General features: G+C 37.6%; 1 protein-coding gene across 9 annotated transcripts in view; it reads left to right on the top strand.

Moving 5' to 3' along the window:
• The window catches only part of LOC135205505 (uncharacterized), an 88,236-nt gene that overhangs the window by 27,561 nt on the left and 37,219 nt on the right, over nt 1–23,456 (top strand). For 7 of the 9 annotated variants that reach the window (XR_010312546.1, XM_064236239.1, XM_064236237.1 and 4 more), the window contains exon 2: nt 18,600–20,880. Coding sequence is in view for 8 of the 9 variants with exons in the window: in XM_064236239.1 (XP_064092309.1) it covers nt 18,649–20,880 (2,232 nt within the window). In the remaining variant the exon portion in view is untranslated. Of the gene's footprint in view, nt 1–10,314; nt 10,570–18,599; nt 20,881–23,456 lie in introns of those variants that run through there. The other 2 variants (XM_064236235.1, XM_064236234.1) reach the window with 2 other exon arrangements.

A 23,456-nucleotide genomic window follows, 5' to 3' on the forward strand; every position in this document is an offset into this window, starting at 1 on the left:
GAAGTAGTTTATGTCATTAGATAACGACAAAAGTAATTTTGAAACTTCTAAATATTCAACAATGCAAGGCTTGTTTGGCTGTATTTAGTGTGTTAACTTTCGCAATTAAGCCTTGGTGTGTCCCAGTCTCGCCCATTGTTATACATATAAATTTGTTTGTTTGTCATTATGTGAGGTACAGCATTTGGAGGCACCTAATTGTTAGAAGATCCCTCTTGTCGATTGGGAAAAGGACTCGGTTGGGGGTTAGTGCCGTCAGTGCACACCTCACCGCTCTCGCGGTTCACTGTAGGCATTATTAGTAATTTAAAACAAGAAGAAATGTCAAATCACTCTCTCTCTCTCTCTCTCTCTCTCTCTCTCTCTCTCTCTCTCCTCCTCTCTCTCTCTCTCTCTCTCCACAGGTGACTGAACAGGCCAAGGTGGCTAAGGTCACGGACTCCGTGTACTTTGACAATTTGATGGCACCACCTGCTAAACACCAGACATTGATGATAATAGCTATACAACATCAAAGAAGGCCGGCGGAACTTAGGACCAGCACAATAAAAAGATCCTTAGGCATTACTTAAGATTCTTTGCAGCGTGCTCTTCGCGCCAACCCCCCGCTGCAATCCTTGTCATTCCATTTACCATACCTCCGTTCATATTCCCTATCTTCCATCTTACTTTCATCAGCTCTCTCCTAATAATAGTTTCATTTACTCTCAAAATTCCGTTTCAGCGCTAAACGACCTCATGGTTGCTTGGCCTCTGGCACAAATTGTATATGCCATTCCTTCCATTCTAGTAAGCAATAGTAAACTATTAGGACGCTGATAGATTATTTAGATTTTAAAAGTTTGTGACCGGCCCAAAACCGACTTGAAGAACTCAGTTTTTAATATGGCGATTTTTAAATATGTATAAATGCGAAAATTCCCCGAGAAGTGCTACGATAGTTGAAGCCTACAGCACTTTGAAGGTCTCTCTCTCTCTCGACTCTCGTCTCTCTCGCTCTTCCCCTCTCTCTCTCCTCATCTTTCTATAATATATATATATATATATATATATATCTATTTTTATATATTTTATATATATATAATATAATATATATAACCCAGAGTATTTATGCAGATTATTACTACTTTGCTACTACTATACTGCTATTACTAATATGCACTATAATGGATTCACATCAACCGTGCATTTGAAGTCTAGGCCTGTCCCTTACGACGCTCTTGAGGCCAATCACAGGGCTGGAAACTCTCAGTCTCTCTCGAGAGGTCACATAGGTAGAATGTTGTCCCACTTCTCCTGAGGCATACTTTTGAAAGGAGGGGTGAACATAGATCCAACCCATGTGAACTCTCGAGAGAGACTTGAGAGTTCCCAGCCCTGTGATTGGCTTATCAACAGCCAATCAGGAGCGTCGTAAATTAACAGGCCTAGACATCAAATGCACGGTTGATGTGAATGTACTATAACGACAGACTCACATACCTTAGACACATCCGTAATGGCTCCATTACCGAATTTCGGTGTCAGTTTCGTTATCGTTATAATTATTGAGATTTGTTACTGTCGTTGTCGTCCATCTAGCCTCTACTTATTTCGTAATCGATAAGGATGTTATCGCGGTGGTTGTTTTAGGTATCGGGTGTTGTTATCGGGCTTTAGCGTTTTACGGTTATCTAAATTAGACAACTGGAAGACCTCCATGGGGGCTGATTATGCGTGTGTTCGGCCGTTGCTAATTGTCGATGGGGGGACGGTCTTTATCAAGTCGTCCCATTCTTTTCCTTTATTGATTGGCTGTTTTGGATAGTGACTCTGGGGAGTTTTATGTACAGTATATATGATATATATATATATATATATATATATATATTATATATATATATATATATATATATATATATATATATATATATATATATATATATATATGAGAAAGAGGGATAGTAATTAAACCGTATCCAGTAACTAGGAGTGGCTCCTAAGACGCTGCATACAAAACACCCACACGCACATTTTATATATATATATATAATATACATATATATATATATATATATAATATAGTGATGTATGTATGTATGTATGTATGTATGTATGTATGTATGTATATATGTATATATATTATTTGAGGTAGAAGTTACCTGATAGTCCTTGAGATTTACCTTGTTGAGGAGAGAGAGAGAAAGAGATGATAATGACTTCCAGGACACCGTGAGGAACCGACGTCAGAATTCGTACGAAGATAGATACGACGTAGTATACAGCAAGTCGTTCCACCTTAACAAAGAGAGAAGCCGGAAATATCCCGACAAGACCCTAAACGAACGTATTTCGGCTGCTATTGTATCGGCCTGCTTTTTTTTTTTTTTTTTTTTTTTTTTTTTTTTCTCTCCACCATGGATGCTGATTGCAACTCAAGCCCAAGGACACGACGTGGCCAGTTCTTAACCTTGGGTGGAATAGTGTCTTGATGTGGCTTTCGAAGCTTTCAGATTCCGCTAGCGGCATTGCGATGTTTTGTAGTGGTTAAGTTGCGTTTTATATTCTATGAGAATGAGATTCCATTATTTATTTATTTATTTGCAGAAATTTTTTTTTAGTGAGTAGTGTAGGTGAAGTGAGGCAGGAAGTGTGTTCATATTTATTCTCGCAGTGTTTTGCCGTGATTTTAAAGGTTCCATTATTTATTTATTTGCAGAAAATATTTAGTGAGCCATGTCAGAAGAATAACGAAGAAAGGTCTGTGCATATTTATTCTCTCTGTGTTTAGGTTCCATTATTTATTTTTTGTAGAAAGCTTTTAGTGAGTGTTGTTGGTGAAGTAAGGCAGAAAGACGGTGCATATTTTGTATATTCAGAAAAAATCTCTACATGATTATTATCCCGAAGATGAAGAACCCTATTCATAAGAACCAATCCCACCATAGGGCAATTGCCTTGAAACTCAAGCTTTTAAAGAATATGATGTTCATTAGTAAGAAGTGAGAAGCAACAGTATGTAAAGGGAAATGCAGAGAGAAGAGATCACTTATCAAAAAAGAAAAAATAAATTTACAAAATGGTAAATAAACAGGTAAAAATGTAAGTCAGTTATCAAGATGCAAGGGGAAGTGTATTCTGGTAGTAATGCATTAAGTGAATGTATTAGGATGTAAACTGCATCATAAACTTATAAATCGTTGGGGACCCTTTTCCCATGAAAGTCCTAAGGTAGGAGAAAGATAAATCCTTCAAGGATCCTTAGAAAAAATAAAAATAAATGTGTAAGTTTTAACCATAAGCATAAATTAGCCATATGCCAGCGTATTCGGAAAGGTAATTAAAAAAAAAGGGGGGAAAAAAAAAAAGGGGGGGGGGGGACTAAAGGAATTATCCATCTCGAATCCTATATCAGCAGGAAAACAAGCCACATATAATATTGACTCTGTACGGGAGCAGTGCTGTCAGTACCTCTCACTGTAGGCATAACTCAAGGTTCTTTGAAACGTCCTTACTACCCCGAGCTGCTACCCCTCTCATTCCATTTTATTATACTTCCGTTCATATTCTCTTTCTTCCATCCTGCTCTCCACCCTCTCCTAACAATTGATTCATAGTGCTACTGCGAGATTTTTCTCCTGTTACACCTTTCAAAACTCTACTCTCAATTCCCTTTCAGTGCTGAATGACCTGATAGGTTGACGTATATCATGGACTCCTCCATTTGTCTTAATCAGTTAAGCCCATACATATGCGTCGCCTTATCAGTTGTGGGTTGTTGTCATGTTAAATATTATACAACAATAGGAACTGTATTACTAATCTGTGAAAGTATTCGATTTTGATACCGATGTCACGCGAGGTTCGGTTGATGATGATTACTATCGGATACCAGAGATAAGGTTTAGGCTAAAATCTCTCTCTCTCTCGCCCTCCCTCCTCCTCTCTCCTCCTCCCTCTCTCTCTCTCTCTCTCTCTCTCTCTCTCTCTCTCTAGTTAGGCTATACTTGAGTTATCATATTAAGAAAATCTCAATTTATTTGACCTACTGCAATTCTGTTCTGAAAAAAGTAAAGAATACCAATTTCGAATACTTATATCTTGCTATTAGATTACCATTCATTCTGTCAGAGAGAGAGAGAGAGAGAGAGAATTCTCATGTTATTCAGGTTTATACAGAATATCTTGCGTATTACACACACGCACTATATATATATATATATATATATATATATATATATATATATATATATATATATATATATGTGTGTGTGTGTGTGTGTGTGTGTGTGTGTATAAAGTACGTATTTATAGTGTAGTGATCATTAATTCCTTGAAGCTTTTCCTCTTTGGTCATTATTTGTATTAAATCAGTAAAATTAATATAAGTTCCTGACATTTCAATTGAATAGAATAGGTCATGTTGGATTTCAAATGCATCCTTGGGTAGGATAGTGTAACTGGCCATCGGCATCGTATGTTTGCTTATCTAGGAACCTGTGTAATGTTTTACTTACTGAATTCGTGTTCTGGTGTTCTAATGGACTGAGTACACGTAAGTTGCTATAGCAATCTTGGTTGGATTTAGAAATATATGTAAGGAGTGTTTCTGATTCCATGCCCTGTTGCACTGTACACTGAAAGGTAGAATCTGATGAATGAAAAGGGAAACTTGTGAATGGGTTGCTTGTAGATGAATTATGTCAATATCAGGGGTCATTAAGAATGCTGAATAATAGATAGAAGAACATTAACTAATTAGTAAATTAGCAAATACACAAGAGAGTCTAACGATGAACAGATATGAAACTTAACCTCAGATGAGAACCTTATAAGTTAGTTGTCAAGCTCAAGTTCACGTAAAAGAATAAGCAAAAGAAAAATGACTTTGCATTTTTCGGTGTTACCATGAGAGAGTCGTGAATTTGTTGAGCAGTTTGAGTGAGTTATTAGATGCATGGTCGCTCTTTACTATCTCATGAATTAAGTAAGTATATTGGAGAGAATGACCCCGCAACTGAGAGTGGAACATTTCAATGGGCTAATGCCCGTGCACAGTGACCGGGTTTAGTTTGCTATAAATAAATTGTTCCCATGAGGAGTTTTTTTTTCTCTGTATTTCTTGGATCAATTGCTTTTTTTTTTTTTTTTTTTTTTTTTTTTTTTAACATATGTTAACCTAACCTAACCTAGCCTTGCCCTAAAGTCCTTACCTATCTTGGGCTACCCATCTTTCAGTAGCCCCGGGGAGGGGGGGGGGGGGGTTTCGGTTTAGTGCCGTCAGTGCACCACACTCGGTGCACTGTAGGCATTACTTAAGGTTCTTTGCAGCAATCCTTTCCATTTATATTTCGTTCCGCCATTTCCCAACAATCATTTCAGAGGGCAACAGCGAGGTTTTCCTTCTGTTACATCTCAAAACCTTTTTACTGGCAACTTTCGTTTCAGCGTTGAATGACCCCATAGGTCCCAGCGCTTGGCCTCTGGCCTGAATTTGATATTCCAAGTTATTCCAGTTTCAGTACTGCTGGTTCCTCCAATGAATGTCTACAGTTGCGCCCCCCTGTAGCAAAGTGGGTATTAAATTAAATCTTAATATTATGGTCGAGTTTTTGGTGAAATTTTAGCCTGTGGTTCCATATTGATGTAAGAATTCAAGTGTGACTCCATATTGACGTAAGAATTCAACATAGAAATTCGTGGGTGACAGGTGCGCAAATCTTTGTATAATGTCTGTTGCTTGTGGTCATTCGCTCGTAATTTTAACAGTATCAATATTTGAAAGAAATTCCGCCTTGCCTCGTAAGTAGACCTCACTTCGCATCGATTGCTAAGGATGGAATTAGGAGTGCACCGTCATCCCATTTTTATTGCGCGTCTTATAAAATTATGTTGTTCGACTCTTACCGTCTCAGAACAAAAAACTAAACTTCATACGACCCCGTAAGAGTGTGCTTTAAAGTCGTAGGTAAATGCCAAGTGTTTTCCTTCAGAAAGCACAAGTGCAATTAGTAACGAGATTGTCTAGTCAAGATAATGTTGAGTTTCATTACAAACAAACGTCTTGTACATCGTATGTCACAAATTATATGTCTTGGCTCTTAAAAGTCCTAGGTAATATCGAATATTTTCCTTCAGAAAAGACTTACTACAGTGAGTAGCGAGATGTCTTGTCAAGAAAGTATCAAGTTTCGATTTCATACAAACGACTTTTACACCTTATGTCACATAATGTATTTGTTGGCTTTTTCTTAACACGAGACCGGTCTGTAAACTGGAATATCACAAATAAATGCGTAATTATGTGTCATGACTGAGAGGAAATATCTGCAAATACAACTTTTCCTGTTAGTTCAACGTGATTGCCTAGTGATTGTATTTTGTCGTCTTTGATCCAAGATTCATGATTGTAGTAAAAATAAGATGCAACACAATACTACCCTAGAGCAATTCTCCTTGTACTATTAATAATTCATAAAAAATTTATCGTCGTCTTTCTGTATTTCCGGTTACCTTCTGTAATTTCTTTCAAACGAGCACCATATTCCTTGGAAGCTTGAGAAATTCAAGTTTATGGCCCCTCTAGGCTTGTTCCATATGAATATGGCTCACCATATAAATAATAATAATAATAATCATAACAGCAGATCCTTTTGTCCATTTGTATACGTACACAGAAAACCACAGAAGTGCTTATGTATGTAAGTGTGTACGTACGTACGTATGTGTACATTCTTGGCTACACAATGTACACCAACCGAGTTATTAATCGTACGTACGTATGTTTGTATGTATATACGTATGTAAGTGTGTATTTACGTACGCACGTAAATATGTATGTATGTATTTATGTGAGTACAGTCTTGGTTACACAAGATACGCCAACCGCGTTATTGATCACATTGTTAGGCTTGATTGGTGTCCAATTACCCTATAGTCGGCCGAGTTCAGGTTCCACAATGGTAGAACCCGAGACTGTCCAAATTTGCTAAGGTAGAAGTCCTGAAATTGCCAGCGTAATTGATGTGGGGGGAACTAGACACTAGACTGAGTTTGTGGAACTCTCGTGGCCTTGGAACGGTCTTTGGAAAAATCATTCCTATGTATTTATTTCATTTATTTCCTCCGTTCCTAAAACTAAAACACCCATAGAAATATATATTGGTATGGGTGAGGTATATCAATACGTATATCGGACAATTAAACAAAAACTTTACAAAATTATTTCTGTAATGCTCAAACGTATGATTGTTGCTGTGACCTTTGTGTTCATAATTCTGTGGAGCCTTCCGCTAGGTCTTTATGCCGGGGTTGGGGGGGGGGGGGGGGGGATTCATAACTGCTTACTTTAAAATGAGGTCTTTGATTCGTTTTGAAGAACTTTTTGTGCCAAATTTACGTAATGTAGCAAACTAGTATTCTCCTCTCTTCTCTCTCTCTCTCTCTCTCTCTCTATCTCTCCTTCTCCTCTCTCTCTCTCTCTCTCTCTCTCTCTCTCAGCAGTTAGAGGATGAACATAACAGTGAGATATCAAACAAGGTAAACAGGTCTTTATATATATATATATTATATATATATATATATATATATATTATATATATTATTTGTATTTTGTATGGCTGTATGTAGAGAGACTATACATAGAAAACCTAAGACTGCTTTAGTTTTACTAAAAAATACTTCATTATTCAGAAAAACTAGCAATCAGTACTTTACATACGCGTGAGCTAATATAATATATATATATATATTTTAACTATATATATATATATATATATATATATATATATGTGTGTGTGTGTGTGTGTGTGTGTGTGTGTGTGTTCACATGTCTTTGCAGTATACATATATAAAGTTTTTCTTGAATTACAAAAGACATTGAGTAATCCCAAAAGCAGTGTGTAAAGTGTTGACAGTGTACGTGTTGTGAAAGAACAGTACATTGTAGATAGCGTCTAGATATGATTCCACCAAAACGATTAAGGTGGGCGCTTGTTTATCAGCGTGATATGCTTTTGGGGGATTTCCGTACCAGTAGGTTTACTGACTGTGTTTACTGTATTTAGGCTGATTCTCGCCCCGAACGACTTTGGGTTTGATTTGCTTTCTTTAAGTTCCTTTGGACTCTCTCTCTCTCTCTCTCTCTCTCTCTCTCTCTCTCTCTCTCTCTCTCTCTCTCTCTCTCTCAGATGCGTCAGTGTCCGACAGGTGTCTGACCATAATTATGTATCAGGGGACTACTCAAATCTACAAAAACAATGTAATAACAACAGCCACAATAGGGTAATTGTGAGTATTAGTGTTGTAGCTATAGCCAGTGACACGTGACGTGGACCTAATGCCTCTGTAATACAAATGTTTGATATTTATTAAGTTCACGTCAAGTTCGCCGACAATGCTTTGCGCAGTAAACAAAGTATCCTTGTTTTTGCTTGTTTTTTTATTTTATTTTATCGTGCCTCCGTCATCAACGTTGATAGCGAAAAGTGCAACACTCTCTCTCTCTCTCTCTCTCTCTTTCCCCACTAACAGTAAACAGGATACCACAACGATGTAAATCACACCTCACTAGTGGTAAACCTTTCATTAGGTCTTCTGTGCTCAAATAGTACGCATTTGCTCTTTAGGTATGTGTTTATCTAAATATATATATTGGTTAAAAAAAAATCGTCTGCTATCAGCTGCTCCTGCGCATGCGTCTGGCGACGTAGTATCAGAGAGGTCTCGTCATAATCTGATAGTGACATAAGTGGATAAGATAAAAAGCCTTCTCGCTGCTCCTTATCTGTTGGGGAGCTATAATTGGATTTCTTATCTCTTATCAGAAATCTACTTCTACTGAAGAGCGGATTGCAAAGGTAGAAGAAAGATTTATTTTATTTTTATGTATACTTATGGTTACAGAGGAGATTGGTAATCAATTTGACTTATTTCGTCTATTTCCAGTGTCAATAATTGGTTATTACATGTGACAATGAAATATTTTCACCCGTTTTGGACGATTATTATTAGTATTATTTTAATTGTTAAATTGTGTTGTTTTTCTTTCACGTGACAACGCAGCCTTGAAGCTAAGAGCACCGGTTAATACCCACGGAATATTCTTTGGCCAAAGGCTAAATTATTTTATATGTATATCACGATATTTTGTCTTGAACGTTATCAGTCCAAGTGGTTTTTTTTCACTTTATTCGGGGGACTTTGGATTTTACTCCGTGTTTTTCTTATCAGTCTTATGTGCTTCCCCAATTCAAGCACTGTGTTCGTAGGTTATAAGACATCGGGTATCAGTTTGCTCTTTGAACAATCATGATGAGTTGATGCATTTTTTGCGAGATAAGTGCAGTTTCAAGGTCGCGGTATGAAAGTCTCTCTCTCTCTCTCTCTCTCTCTCTCTCTCTCTCTCTCTCTCTCTCTCTCTCTCTATTGCCGTCTGAAGCTAGATTTAATTGATATTAGAGAAGCATTGTATGATTGAGCAAGACTCTCTCTCTCTCTCTCTCTCTCTCTCTCTCTCTCTCTCTCTCTCTCTCATGTACATCTTTGCAATGGCCATCTGAACGCTAGGTTTATTTCATATGGGTAGAGAATTTTAAGTTAATTGAGCAAGATTCTCTCTCTCTCTCTCTCTCTCTCTCTCTCTCTCTGTTATGTGTGTGTGTGTGTGTGTTGGACACATTGTAGTGTCCATCTTAAGTTAGGCTTAATTCATACGAGAGTAGGACTGTCTTGCGATTGAGCAAGATCTTTATAATTAGACTTGAAATGGAATGGGGCCATACGCTGTCGGTCGGCACAATTCGGATTCGCCTGTCTCATCTAGCACTGGTTCGCCCCTTGCCAAGTATACATTGCTCATACCCTCAAGGTCGCCCATGAACGCGGGGATGAGCCAAAGATAGAAAGAGAGATTTATTAAACTTGACAGTTTTGAGGTCTCTTTGATACTTGATTAGTTTTGTAGATTATAAAAGTCGTACGTAAGTCAAGTTCTGCGTAATCGCTTAGAATTTAAAGGATAATTTGTAGAGGGCATCGTGGTATTGTATGGAAGTTGACAGAAGATTTGGGGAGTACGTAATTGGTACTTGATTAGTTTTGTAGGTTAAAGTGTCGTAACTCACAGTTCGCATCGTGTCGTTGCCATAAGTCGTAGAAATAAAGAAGGCCATTGAATCAATCAAAAGTTGCAGAATGTACTTAAGTGGTCAGCCACTATCGCTGAGTCAACAACAGTCGATATAATGCCCACTGGTAGAAGGGGAACGCGTGGAGGGTCAATGGGTATCTTCGTGGAGAAGCAGTCTTTTGTCGCCGGTGGAGTCTGCAGTAGCTGCTCCTCAGCTTGCTTGACTGGTGCAAGAATTCGGTGGTCATCTGTCTTCCATTGAGATGACAGGAAAAGTCAAAACGTCCCCATGTCCACGACTCGTAGATCTTTAATTTGGGAGTGTATGTACTTTGCAGTTACTCTCCTCTGCAATTGCAAGTGTCACGTGTGTCTGAAATGTAGTCACTTAACAGTCAGTTAGTACCCATCTGACAACATCCGCTGCCCTCCATACAGCGTCCCTACGATGACGATACGAGGTATGCCGATGCTGTCCCTCACATTACATCCTCTAGCGTGACTGAATCGATTTGGGTTACTTCAGAATTGGTCGGGTGATGTAGACACTGATTCTCGTCGATCGATTGGTTTAGAAGTTCATTGCTGTTACCTTTAATGTTTCTAGTATCCCCAATTTGAAGCGTTTTTAGTGTCCATTTCTTGTGTTTACTGTCTTTTCTTCTGGTTTATGTCCAGGTAAGATGTTTTCCACACTAAATAAGTTTGGCATTTTGCAGTCAACAAATACAGGAGCACTATTTTTGGAATGTACATTGAACTGTATCGCCTGGCAAAAGTGTGAGAGTTTGGGGGAGGGGAAGGGCGTTTGAGGAGTGTGTATGTATGTATGTGCGTGTGACCTAGATCAGGATTAACCTACAAGAGAGAGCCCGCGAAAGTAAATAAACCTGTGGGAAGCAGTGAGAGCTAGTTGCGGCTACCCTTATCAAGTTTATGAAACAAAGGGAGGAGAAGGGGGTTGGGTTGGGGGGGTGTGTGGATGGGTGAAGAAGTTTTTTTTTTTTTTTTTTTTTTTTTTTTTTTTTTTTTTTTTTTTTTTTTTTTTTTTTTTTTTTTTTTTTTTTTTTTTTTTTTTTTTTTTACGGGAGTGTGGCCAACGTTCATTTAACTATAGGAGGACTTGTATGTTTTGAGGTCGACACTTTTACCCACGGTACTTTGGGAAACGGAGCTTCTTCCTCTCCGCTGCTGGAGTTCGTGGCAGGTTGGAGAGAGGTGGCTGTTATTATTATTGTTATTATTTTTTTATTAATATTATTGGAGAAACAGATCCACAGTTATGTATATGTTTATATATTTAGAGCTAAATCTGCACAGAAACCTTTCGGGAAACTGTTCGGACAGTTTCTGCAAAGCTTACTGTAGAGATTTATCTTTAAATGATATATGTATATATTCATAACTGTGGATTTGTTTTCCATTTCAAGACTCATTCTACCATGAGTATTTTTATTATTAGTAATAGTAGTAGCAGTAGTAGTAGAAGAATTAGAACAGGAAATTTTCTTTATTTTAATTTTTGTCGCACCTGGTGTCATTGTTATTATTTGATAGTAGTAGTAGTAGTAGTAGTAGTAGTAGTGTAAGTCATTCTTTTCCTTTAGATCTTCCCACCAAGGCACAAGAACAGCAAAATTTTATAACCATTTGTGTTGTACCCTGGTGTTTTTATTTTTTTATTTTTTTTTAAAGGATGTCTTAGAGTAAGTGTTGTCTCCAAAACATCTACTCTCGGATATAACCAGGTCTGATCGTGACCTTATTGGCATTCCCAGTCTCATGTCTAACCTTAAACTGAATATAACTGTAGCACCTTAGAAAAATACTCTCTTCTCTTGGCTTGCAAGGCGGTCCCGAACTTATTATAAACTCTTGAGATTTTGTTTACATTATTTTCACGTGTCATTCATGGCCATTTTAATTCGACGTCACGGCGTTGATTGTGTATCCGGTGCGACAGAATTGTGCTTTTAATGTTTGTATGCCCAGTAATCGAAGATACTTCGTTTATCTTTTCTTTGTAAGCGTTGTGCCGATTCACGCATCGAAGGTTGCTTTGGGAATTTCTTTGAATGGAAGCAAAAGCCTTTTGTTATTGATGTCCGAGAATGAGTTTTAACGTAATGATTAATTCATGCGGTCCTAGACATTTTGTGGGAATTTTCCTTCTTAAGCGTTGTGCTAATTTACGTGCCAGAGATTTCCATGGGAATTGTTTTCAAATTGACTCTGTTCTGACCAGTTGATAGGAGCTGACATTCAGGAACAAGTGTTCAGCCAATGGCCAGGGAATACACATTTCAGCTGATTACTTGAAGTTTACGTAAGGTATTTCTACCTCTGAATAGTGAGTTCACCCACTGGTTACTACAAGTACCTATATTCAAGACGTTTCTACCATTGAATAGTGACTTCACCCACTAGTTACTTTAAAGTTATTTAAGACATTTTAACCACCGAATAGTGACTTCACCCACTGGTTACTACAATTTCATTTAGGAGACATCTTCCACTTATTACAGTATTTGTACCAATATAAATCACAAGAGCGTGGCTGAAACGTCAGAGATTGAAGACCGTAGCCGTGAGGTGATCGCCCGGGCCTGGGCCGGCCACTTCAAAGATTTATCTCCATAAGAAATACATGGAGCTCAAATGGAATAGGTCATAAAATCCTATTATTACAAAGCTTAACGTTCATTCCACAAATAATGATATCTCTCGCACTCAAGAAGACATTCTAATTGTATTTTGAGATTGACTATATTATTACTGAAATAATTGCACCTATACTACTTGGCATGCAGATTGACAACAAACCACATCTCCGTTGCAAGTTTTAATCCATGACACGTGCACAACTTAAATATCATTAATAAATCAAAAGTCGATTAAAAAAACATTACTAACCTAAATTCAGAAGATGTTTGTTTATCTTCTGGCATCAGATTACTTAAACGCAATCTGAGTTTAATAGCATTTATTTTTTATGTAACCCATCCCCATTTTTTACTATTTGATATCATCTCAACCATATTTCTAATATATGTAATCCATTATGTGAGTCTAATTGCTAACTTTAGGCTTATACCTATATTTATATTCCTTTCGTCAATTTCTGGTCCATGTATTTCTTTTGGAGGAGAGCTGATGTTGTGGCCCAAGGACTATAGGTTCTTGGACTATAGGTTCAGAAATTACGACGTCACGCTACTGTACTCAGTAGCCAGATACTAAGAATGTCGGCCACTGTAGACTTGACTGAACCAGTAAATACCGAAGATATAAATGTCAACTGAATGTCCATAGGATTTTTATAGCTTTTGTCGTGTGTTATTAATAATGATTGTTGTCCGACTAGCATAATTACAGCTGGAACAGAGGTTATCAGATATCCTTGTGGTTTTGGTTTGTATTCGTCCTGACTACTAATTTTTATTGATTTTGAATACGTGTATTGAGCGTGAATTTCTCTCTGTATTTTGAACCGTATTTTTGACTACCTGAGTAGCAGAGCTTTTACCTTTCAGCTTTTTTTAAGATTTTAGCTTTTTACTCGTTCAGACTATTAATTGAGAACACACATATTGCATGTGAATATATCAGTATTTTGGATCCATTGTAGATTATTTGAGTAGCAAAGCTTTTAGTAAGGTCACGACGATAGATTGTAAACAGAACTATCCAAAAGTATTATTTGCTCCAGCGTCGGAATGAAGACCGATTAACGCCCTGACACGGAAAGGCGTGATGAATCATAGGAAGTGAATTGGAATCTAATGTATTTATGGCTTTTGTTTACCACCAACATTGGCTTCTTTTCGTGATACGTGCCTTTCCTGTGGGCCGTTGCAATTTAGAACTGTTGGACAACGACATGACCTTGGCAGAGTGGTGGCTCTTGTCATGTTTTTCTTTTGAGGACATGGCGCCATTCTTTCCACGCGACAAAACCACCTAATGTGTATGAAAACAAACCCTTTTTTATGTACTTTAGATGGCTTGGTCACGTCGGAAGACTGGTGGTAACGGGTTGGTGGTGAGGAGTTAATAATTTGAAAATATTAGCAGGAAGGAGAAGAATAAGATTCGGTTAGATGGAATGGAGTGACTGGAAGTGTTGCAAGCTAGAGAATGCATGCTAGATCTTACGGTGAATGGCACATTGTGTGTAAGGGATTCGACACGCTGTTGGTGAGCATTTTGTTTTCTGTATGTGGGGTCACCCATGAATCAGCAATTCAGGTGTGAATGTGACAGTGATCATTGTCCTTTCTTTTCTCGGAGGCTTATCCTGGTTGAGGAAAGCGATTTATGTAAAACTAATATAAATATATACAAATTATATATATATATATATATATATATATATATATTATATATATATATATATATATGATAAAAGGCCCATAAAACACTATTTGAACGTTGCAACCATGTTTCGAGCACTTCCTTCTTTGCTCCTGATCAGTGGTAAAATATAGACATAGGATATCTTACAAGAGTTTATATACAAACATATGTAGGTGTGGCAGTAAGTCTCTAGCTGGTGCATTAATTAATACAGTCAGTAACAGGACCTCATTCAAGACGGAATATCTGCTTAAAGGCACCTCGGAGGAGGAAAGTGGTAGTTTCAGCAAAGATCCAGTCAGGAACTTCCTGGCCTTTATATTCTCCCCCCTCCATCCGACATTCTTGCTATTGTTCTGTCCTACCTTAAGCCTTCCCGCTCCCCTGTTTTCCGACTTCGAGTACTGGCGTTGGCGGAATACCCTGGATGGTATCTAGCGGAGCTATTTATTCAGGAAAAGGACTAACAGTCATCATCGTGTATCCTTAGATACCGGACGATGAGGGCTGTTAGTCCTAGAAAGCTTGTAACTTTTTTTGAATAAATGTCTCCGCTAGATACCATCCAGTTTGAATATATATATATATATATATATATATATATATACTATATATATATATATATATATACTATATATATATATATATATATATATATATATATATATATATCCACAGGTGAAAAATAAGAGACGGGTGTAGGTCCTGGCTTGGAGGTTTCGACTTTATTTCCAAAGCCAGGACCTACACCCCGTCTCTAATTTTCACCTGTGGATGTGTGATAAATGAATCACGTGCTAAAGTAATTATGAGTATATATATATATATATATATATATATATATATATATATATATATATATATATATGTGTGTGGTGTGTGTGTGGCGCGTGTGTGTGTGTGAGAATCTACTGGTCACTTTTACCAAATGCATATGTAATTGTAATAGCCTCAGTGCCCTCTTTAACTTCTCGAATTCTTGCGCTTTTTTGGATACACTTGTACCCTCCAATATCCAAAGCAAGGTCTGTAGACATAAGATAGACCTTGATCCGAAGGTTACTGCAACAAGGGTTTGTAATAACAAGAGCGTATCGAAAACGTGACGAATTCGAGATGTTAAGATAGCATTGTGGCTATTACAGTTATATACGTACATATTTCTGTATGTATGTAAGTGTCTATATAATTATATATATATATATATATATATATATATATAATAGATATATATATATATATATCTATATATATATATATATATATATATATATATATATAATATATATATAATAATTATAATAAATAATAATAATATACATACACACACACACACACATACACACACACACACACACACGCATACCTACATGCAGACGTTTATGGGTGTTATCTGTAAGCAAGTAGTGGGCGGCTGAGTTTGCATTCCACGAAGGTGACACGTCCGTTCTACCAGCATTTGACGTCACACTAAATATTTTATTCCTTAAGTTGCCCCGAGGAACTGTGTTGGTTGGGCTGGAGAGTTCTTCGTCTCCTCTTCTTTTGCGTGACAATGCATTATTATTTTTTTCGCTTTAGGTAAATTATGTTATATATATATATATATATATATATATAATATATAATACATATATATTTATAATATATATATATGCTTAAAAATCACTGAAGACACGTGACTTCATTAAGTAAGCGAATATCCATTTTCCTGTGGTATTAGCTGTTTTATATATATATATATATTATATATATATATATATATATATATATATCTATACATATACACACACACACACACGTATACACACACACACACACACACACACACACACACACACACATATAAAGTGCAAATGTACCGCGAGGAAAATATGAAACGCTAAGTTTAGTCTGTAATTCTGCATTGTGGGAACACAGAAACATTTTCTAAATTTTATTTTTTAATACTTTTTTTTTTTTACATTGACGTTAGCTGTTTATAGTGAGATATGACCCGACCGATTTTTATCAAATGACAAATGCTATGATAATTTATGTGATTTTGTGTTGTTTACAAAAATTGGTTATTCTAGATATACATTATCTTTAAATTTGTCATCAGTAATATTTGTGTCGGTGTGTTGAACACCCGTTTACCCAAGTGATTTATGACGTTACCCAAATGATTTTTTTTATCCCATGACGTTCACCCAAGTGATTTTTATCCTTTGACGTTTACCTAAGGGATTTTTATGCTATGACGTTTACCCAAGTGATTTTTTATCTTATGACTTTATCCAAGTGATTTTTATCTTATGACGTTTACCCAATGATATTTATCATATGACAAATGCCAGTCTGATAGTTAATGTGAGTTATGTGTTGTTTTTAAGTCAGTTATTCCACAAATATGTGATCGTTAAATTTGTCGTCTGTAGTATCTGTGTCGGTTTGATTAACACCTTTCTGTTTAACCCACTAATTTCAGGACTTGTTTACGTTATTCTTAGAGGGAAGTAGTAGCGTCATAACAAATACCCTTTCTTTGGGATTTCAAGGAAATAAGAAGCTTTCTCTGGTCGCTTTCCAAAGGTAGAGAAATGTTAGTCCTGAACGATGGCAGACTGAAATGTAAAATGTAGAAGAACTTGCGGTTCACGCTAGTTTATTCTAAGATAACCCAGGTTGATTAGGTTCTAAGAAAAAGGGTCGGTTTGTTTAATAACCCAGACCACTTTCCATACCAACCTTTCCAAATTCTACCTTTCCATCCCCTCCTGTCTCTTTCTCTTCATTTCTATCACATTTTATATTTTCCAGAACTTTGGAAACCCCTCTTACCTTCAACCATTCTATCCCATTTTTTCATTCCATGACTAGAAACAACTCACATTCCTTGTGTACGTTTCCATTGATAAAAATTTAACCATAAAAAGGAAGCTGAATGCGCTAACTTATTTTTGGCGAATCAGTGTAATCTTAATGACTTTTACATGAAGCCATCGTGAAGCGTTTTAATTGTCTCACCAAAATGGAATAAATAACTCATGACATTGTATCTAAACGTGTCGTGAAATACTGTAATTGTCTTTCACCACAAAAAAATAATTCATTAAAATGTGTCTGTTGGACGGTTGCCCAGAAGAGAATATAAACACTTCAGTGCTTAGACTAAGCAAAGTCACTGTACCGAAGCCAAAATATGGGTCATCACGTTATAAACAATTGAAATTAATTTCAATTTCATATAATTTTTTCCTCAAGCGCAGACAATACTTCCTTGAACGATCCCCCCCCCCCCCCCTCCCCCCACCTACCACCACATTATCTGTGCATAAGGGATTAGTTCTGCACAGGGAATAGTTTTTTCGTTTGACCACCGTCGTCACTAGCGCAATAGGCGTACGGTATATTTATATGATGACCTTAGAATGCCTTTTTTTTTCTTGAGAGAGAGAGAGAGAGAGAGAGAGAGAGAGAGAGAGAGAGAGAGAGAGAGAGAGATGACGGTCACTGGTCGCATGGAGGGGAAAAGTTGCCAAGGAAGGTTGATTTTTTTTTTCTATTTTTGTGGTTATAGATATCGAGTTCATCAGATTATCAATAGAATTAACATGTCTATATTGCAAGGCAAGCTGCAGATTGGTCTGGTTCTTGCAGAAAAGGGTTCCTGGGGCTCCTTGTCTATTTTGGTTAATACTTAGCAAATTATACTACGTTAAGTCGTTTGGTTTGTTTATCCTTTGATATAAATCTCTCTCGCATGTGTGTGTGAATGTATCTGTATGTGGTGCTGGGGAAGAAATGTGGGATTGAGTACAATGTAAGGTTGTAGAAATTTTTGCTCAGAACTGTGTCCACCTTTTTAACGTGTCATAAATCATAAGATTGTTTATACTTTTGATTATGGTAAATTTATGTCAAACACATTCCACTTTCAGCCTTACCAAAGTCTGTTTTTTTATTTAGTTGCAATGGCTTTTATTTGTTTAGCTACATCGGACTACCCAGTGTAGCTTCCCCGTATATAATAATCTCATAATTTAGAATACAAGCTCTGAGCATTGTTTAAAGTTTTTCTATGAATTACAGATGGCTCTATTTCACATATCAGTACAATTATAACTTATACTCGTTTCTCAATCTTTTTCAGATGTAATGGTTCAGTCATCGTCCTACCGAGAGAATATTAATCAAGAACCATGAAACCAGTATGTATACGACCAGAGGGCATAGAGTCCAAAAGACGAGTTACCTGTTATGTATGTGGACATCCAGGGTGTGCAGAGTATCCGCTTGCTGTCCGGCAACAAGCATCAGGGCCATATTTCCCATTTTTAGAGACACACGAGCCTCCTGATGGAGCAGAGCCCCCATCCCAAGATGGCCACGTCCTGTCTTGCTTTTTGTGTTTTTCATATCTTACACAGCAGTGGGAATCCTATGAGAGAGAGAAAGTCCCACCTGTGAAACGTTTCTATTGGCTGAAGAGGGTTGACCAGGGACCTTATACTGGGGTGGAAGGGGGTGTCCAGAGTGAATATGTTTCTCAGCTTCTGGGCTTGACTACTGACCCACCGCCAGTCCCAGCAGACCCCAAAAGGCCTCCACAAAGTAGTAGTAGTAGCAGCATTACTGGTAGTGGTAGAGTCCATCCTGCAGTACCCATGGCGTCGGTCACACCAGGAGGTATCCATGAAGCCAAACGGGTGAGAATTTTACCGCCGCAAGCGCAGCCTCCAACTATGCCTTTACCCCCACCAGGAATACCCACTCTCCCACTGTTAACAGTACCCCAACCACTTCCTCAGCAAGAGGCCTTAGATTTAACTATAGACCGTGGGCGAGGACGGGGCACAAAACGCTCACAGATTGACTCATCACCTCAGACAGAAGGTTTGCTAGATTTGAGCATGCCAGACAAAAATGCCACCACTGAAGTATGTTATGTATGTGGTGACCATCATAAAAAGGGAACCTTGGTTGACATTTATGCTAAGCAGCAGTTAGGAGGTTGTCCTTTTTTTCCAAGCCTGACGAATCACTCCCGCCCCAGTAAGTCGCATCCTATGGAGGCATCAGGGCGAGTACAAGCTTGCAGGGAGTGCTTCAGTCACTTGCAGCATCAGTGGGATACTTATGAAGCACATAAGATTCCACATAGTGAGAGAAATTATTCTCTTCGTAAGAGAAACTCCTCAGCATCATTGTCGTCGTCTTCACACGACTCCACTGCTTTTGTTTGTTATAAATGTGGATGTGAATTTTCTTCTAGTAAATTGTGTCTCATCTATTGTAAACCTAATTGTGAAAAGGAACCCTATTACCCTCTTATTCAGGACCTGGAAGCACCGGAAGGTGCATCTCCTATATCTCCACAGGGTATGGTGCAGGTATGCTCTCTCTGTTTCAAAACTATACCCCAGGAACAAGCAAGACTGCAAGCCAAATCACTGGAAGCTAATAGAAGTTCGTCACCAGAGGGAAAGACTGTAAAGGCTGAAACAATTACCACCTCTGGGAGACAGCATACTAGCAGTCCAATGGTAGCTTCTCCCTTGCAGCATAATCCCCAGATAATAATGCCGCATCCAATCTCTGAGTCCCTGGTAGAAGAAGTAGCTTGTTATTTGTGTCACCAGACTCATCACCGACAAATGATGCACTGGCTCTCTATGGTAGCAGACAAAGGGACCTCAAATGGAATGTATTTCCTGTTCCTGAAATTTTTGCCCAGGAACTCTTCGAATACTGTTATTGAGGATGGGAAAGTTCTGGCTTGCCGACCATGTTACCAACATCTGAACACTCAGTGGGAAGAATACGAAAAGGAGAATGTACCCACAGAGCAGAGACAGTTTTCACTCAGATTTATGCCTGCAACATCTCACTCGCCTAGGCTGACCCCTGGGTCACCAGACAGGGCAAACACAGCTGACAGCACATCACCTCAGCCTTTCGCAAACGCCCTGAAGGTCAACGACATCGTACCCATGAAATCATCGTCTGCGTCTTCTGGTTACTTGGGCCAGCCCATCCACACTTTGGAAGTAGTTCCAGCTACCCAGGATCCCAACTTGCCAACCTTACCGGTCATCACTACCCAGCATGCTCTGAACATTGCCATCAACTGCTTCGTGTGCAGTTTCCACTCGAAGCCCGGTCAGACCTACGCACTCAGGAGCAAGGCCCAGGGGACCGAGCCTTTCTTTCCCTTCCTGGCCAAGCACCAGTCTGCCCACCCGGAGGCACGTGTAGATGCCAATTCCGTTCTGGTGTGCCTGTGTTGCTTCCACTCGTTGATCCTGCAGTGGCAGCAGTACGAGAAGGCGCAAGTGGACCACAATGCCCGACTCTATGACACCTACAACTACACTTGCTTCATCTGCAGCCTCAAAACTTACCGCAAGAGACTCTACCTTCTCCCAGTTAAGGTAAATTGAATGTTTTTTCCGTTTATTTGTTTCAAATTAATATTCACCAGTGCATCCACAGAAAACTATCTGTATTGGTGTAGCTTATGACAGGTAAGGAAAGCTCAAAACTTAATGATCATTCATAGAGTCTGTAAATATAGGACGTTTTGCAATATGAAATCCAATTCTGAGTTCCTGGTATACTTTTGAACCATGATTATTTGGGTGCCTCCGGATATAAAACAGTGTCAATAGCAATACTGAGTGAAATAATTTGAAACTACTGGAAACAAATGCTTTTATGAATTTTGTCCTTGTTCCATTCATTAGTCTGAGGCTTCATGCATCTGTGTGACTAAAAGTCGTTGTTGTAAGTTATTACTTTAAATACGGATTTATGTAAAATGTCAATATTGCTAGTTTTGGAGGTCATCAAATCATACATGTACAAATGTATGGGCCATTTTTCATATTTAGGTTCACCATGTGATATTGAAGTAGTTTGATAGTTTTCCTTCTGATTCTTTCCTCACGTAAGGGCACTATTCTTTTGCATACGGACATTCTATTCTTTTTTTTTTCTCTCTCATACGACATTCTATTCTTTTCCTCGTGAGCGCCTTCTATTCTAGTTTTCACGCAAAGGCCTTCTGTTCTTTGAAAGATTGCTCGTTTCATCAAAGAGTGTATCTAGCAGTTATAGTAACTTAATATGAATGGACTTAATATGAATGCAAACGCTGGTTGTTGGTCCCATCAGAAATTAAGAAGTAAAGAAAATGAAGAAATAAGTAAAGAAAAGAAAGAAAGAAAGAAAAGGTCCATTGGCAGTTTCTCCTCCTCCACCCCCACAAGGTGTACCTTACGACCTCGTTTCATTTTAGGTCAGGAGAAGTAAAGTTGTTTTTGTTGTGACTTGCTATGAGCAGACTTTCGTCAGTAACTCTTAAAAGAGCAATGATTTGCAAAGCTGCCGTCCACGTAGTGAAAGGTTCTTGGAATAATAATAATAATGATATTATTATTATTATTATTATTATTATTATTATTGTGTAAAGGTAAGGCATCAGACAGCTGTATGTATAAATGTTTCCATAAACCTACCAAGCTGGAGTAGGAATAATAATAATAATAATAATAATAATAATAATAATAATAATAATAATAATAATGATGCGTAAAGGAAATGTGTACATAAACTCACCAAGCCAGAGAAATAATAATAATAATAATGATAATCTTTTGTAGGTAAGATATCAGACAAATGCTTAATGTTCCTATAACCTATCAAGCAAGAATTGTTCAATAATAAAAAAAAATCTTTTGTGATTTTGATAAGATAATTGATACAAATACAGAATGGAGGAAGATAATTCCTCCCTTGATTAATGGGATGTCATTGTCTTGTATATTTTAGCGGTCATATCAGTCAGTCAGACTTCCAATTATGCTTTGCGGATGTAGTGAAAGATTCGTTGTAAAAAGAAATGTGCACTTTTGTATTAAGCTTAATTATCGTTTTTAAGTTTCATTGCTTTGCAATGATGGGAAATTTAGAACTTTGTTCTTCACCAGAACTTTGAGCAGTTTTGTGTTAATTATGCCTAATTATTATTTAAGGTTCAGTTTCTACAACGTTGGAAAATGAAAATTAATTCTTCGGCTCCTTTCACATAGATAACTTAAAAGAACGTCTAAGAACTCGGGCAGCTTTGTATTAAGCCTAATTAGTTATTATTTTAGTTTCTTGGTTTGCAATGACGGATTATTAAAATCCTATTTTTAAACGCCCTTTACTTAGATAACTTGTAGCTAAATTATAAGAACTATTGACATTTTTGTATTAAGCTTGATTATTATTTAAGTTTCAGTGTTTTGTTTTACAGCGATGGAAAATGAAAATGAACCATTCCTAAACGCCCTTATTATAGATAACTTCAAAGAACTCTGAGCCGTTTTGTATTAAACAGTTTCATTGTTTTGCAGTGATGAAAAATGAAGCAGTTTTGTATTAAACTTAATTAATATAAAACTTTATTGTTTTGCTGTGGTGGAAAATGAAATTAAACTATTCTGAAACTCCCTTAACATCGATAACTTACATGAACTCTTAGGGAGACGACGAAGAGGCTTAGAACAGGAATGACTGCCAAATGAAACCGGAAATATCCAGTCCTCTCGGCTGACACACGTGTGTAGGTAGTGCCAGTCAAATGAAGATGAGCGTTCCTGGAAATAAAGATCCTTAAGTCAAACGACTTACCCCTAACCAAAGACTGCAGCTATAAATATAATATAATTTTTTTTTTAGAATCTCACCAGTAATGCCACAGTGATCGTCTCGACAGCCTATGCACGTTCGGAGGTTGGCACCTGCCCAGAATCGCTGCTGCAGCCAATGCCAAACTTAGCATTCCTTGACAGTAACGTAGTTTGCAAGACGTACAGTTTTAGGTTGTTAAAATGGTCTCGTTTTGTCTGTGCACATACGCGCGGCGTATGTTTTTGTACCAGTAATCATTGGCTGGGCATTGTAATGCTGTCTTATAAGGCGCAGAGGGACCATATATATATATAAGCTACAGTCCTCTTGT

Source organism: Macrobrachium nipponense, chromosome 24 (assembly GCF_015104395.2).
Source record: "Macrobrachium nipponense isolate FS-2020 chromosome 24, ASM1510439v2, whole genome shotgun sequence".
Taxonomy (NCBI): Eukaryota; Metazoa; Arthropoda; class Malacostraca; order Decapoda; family Palaemonidae; genus Macrobrachium; species Macrobrachium nipponense.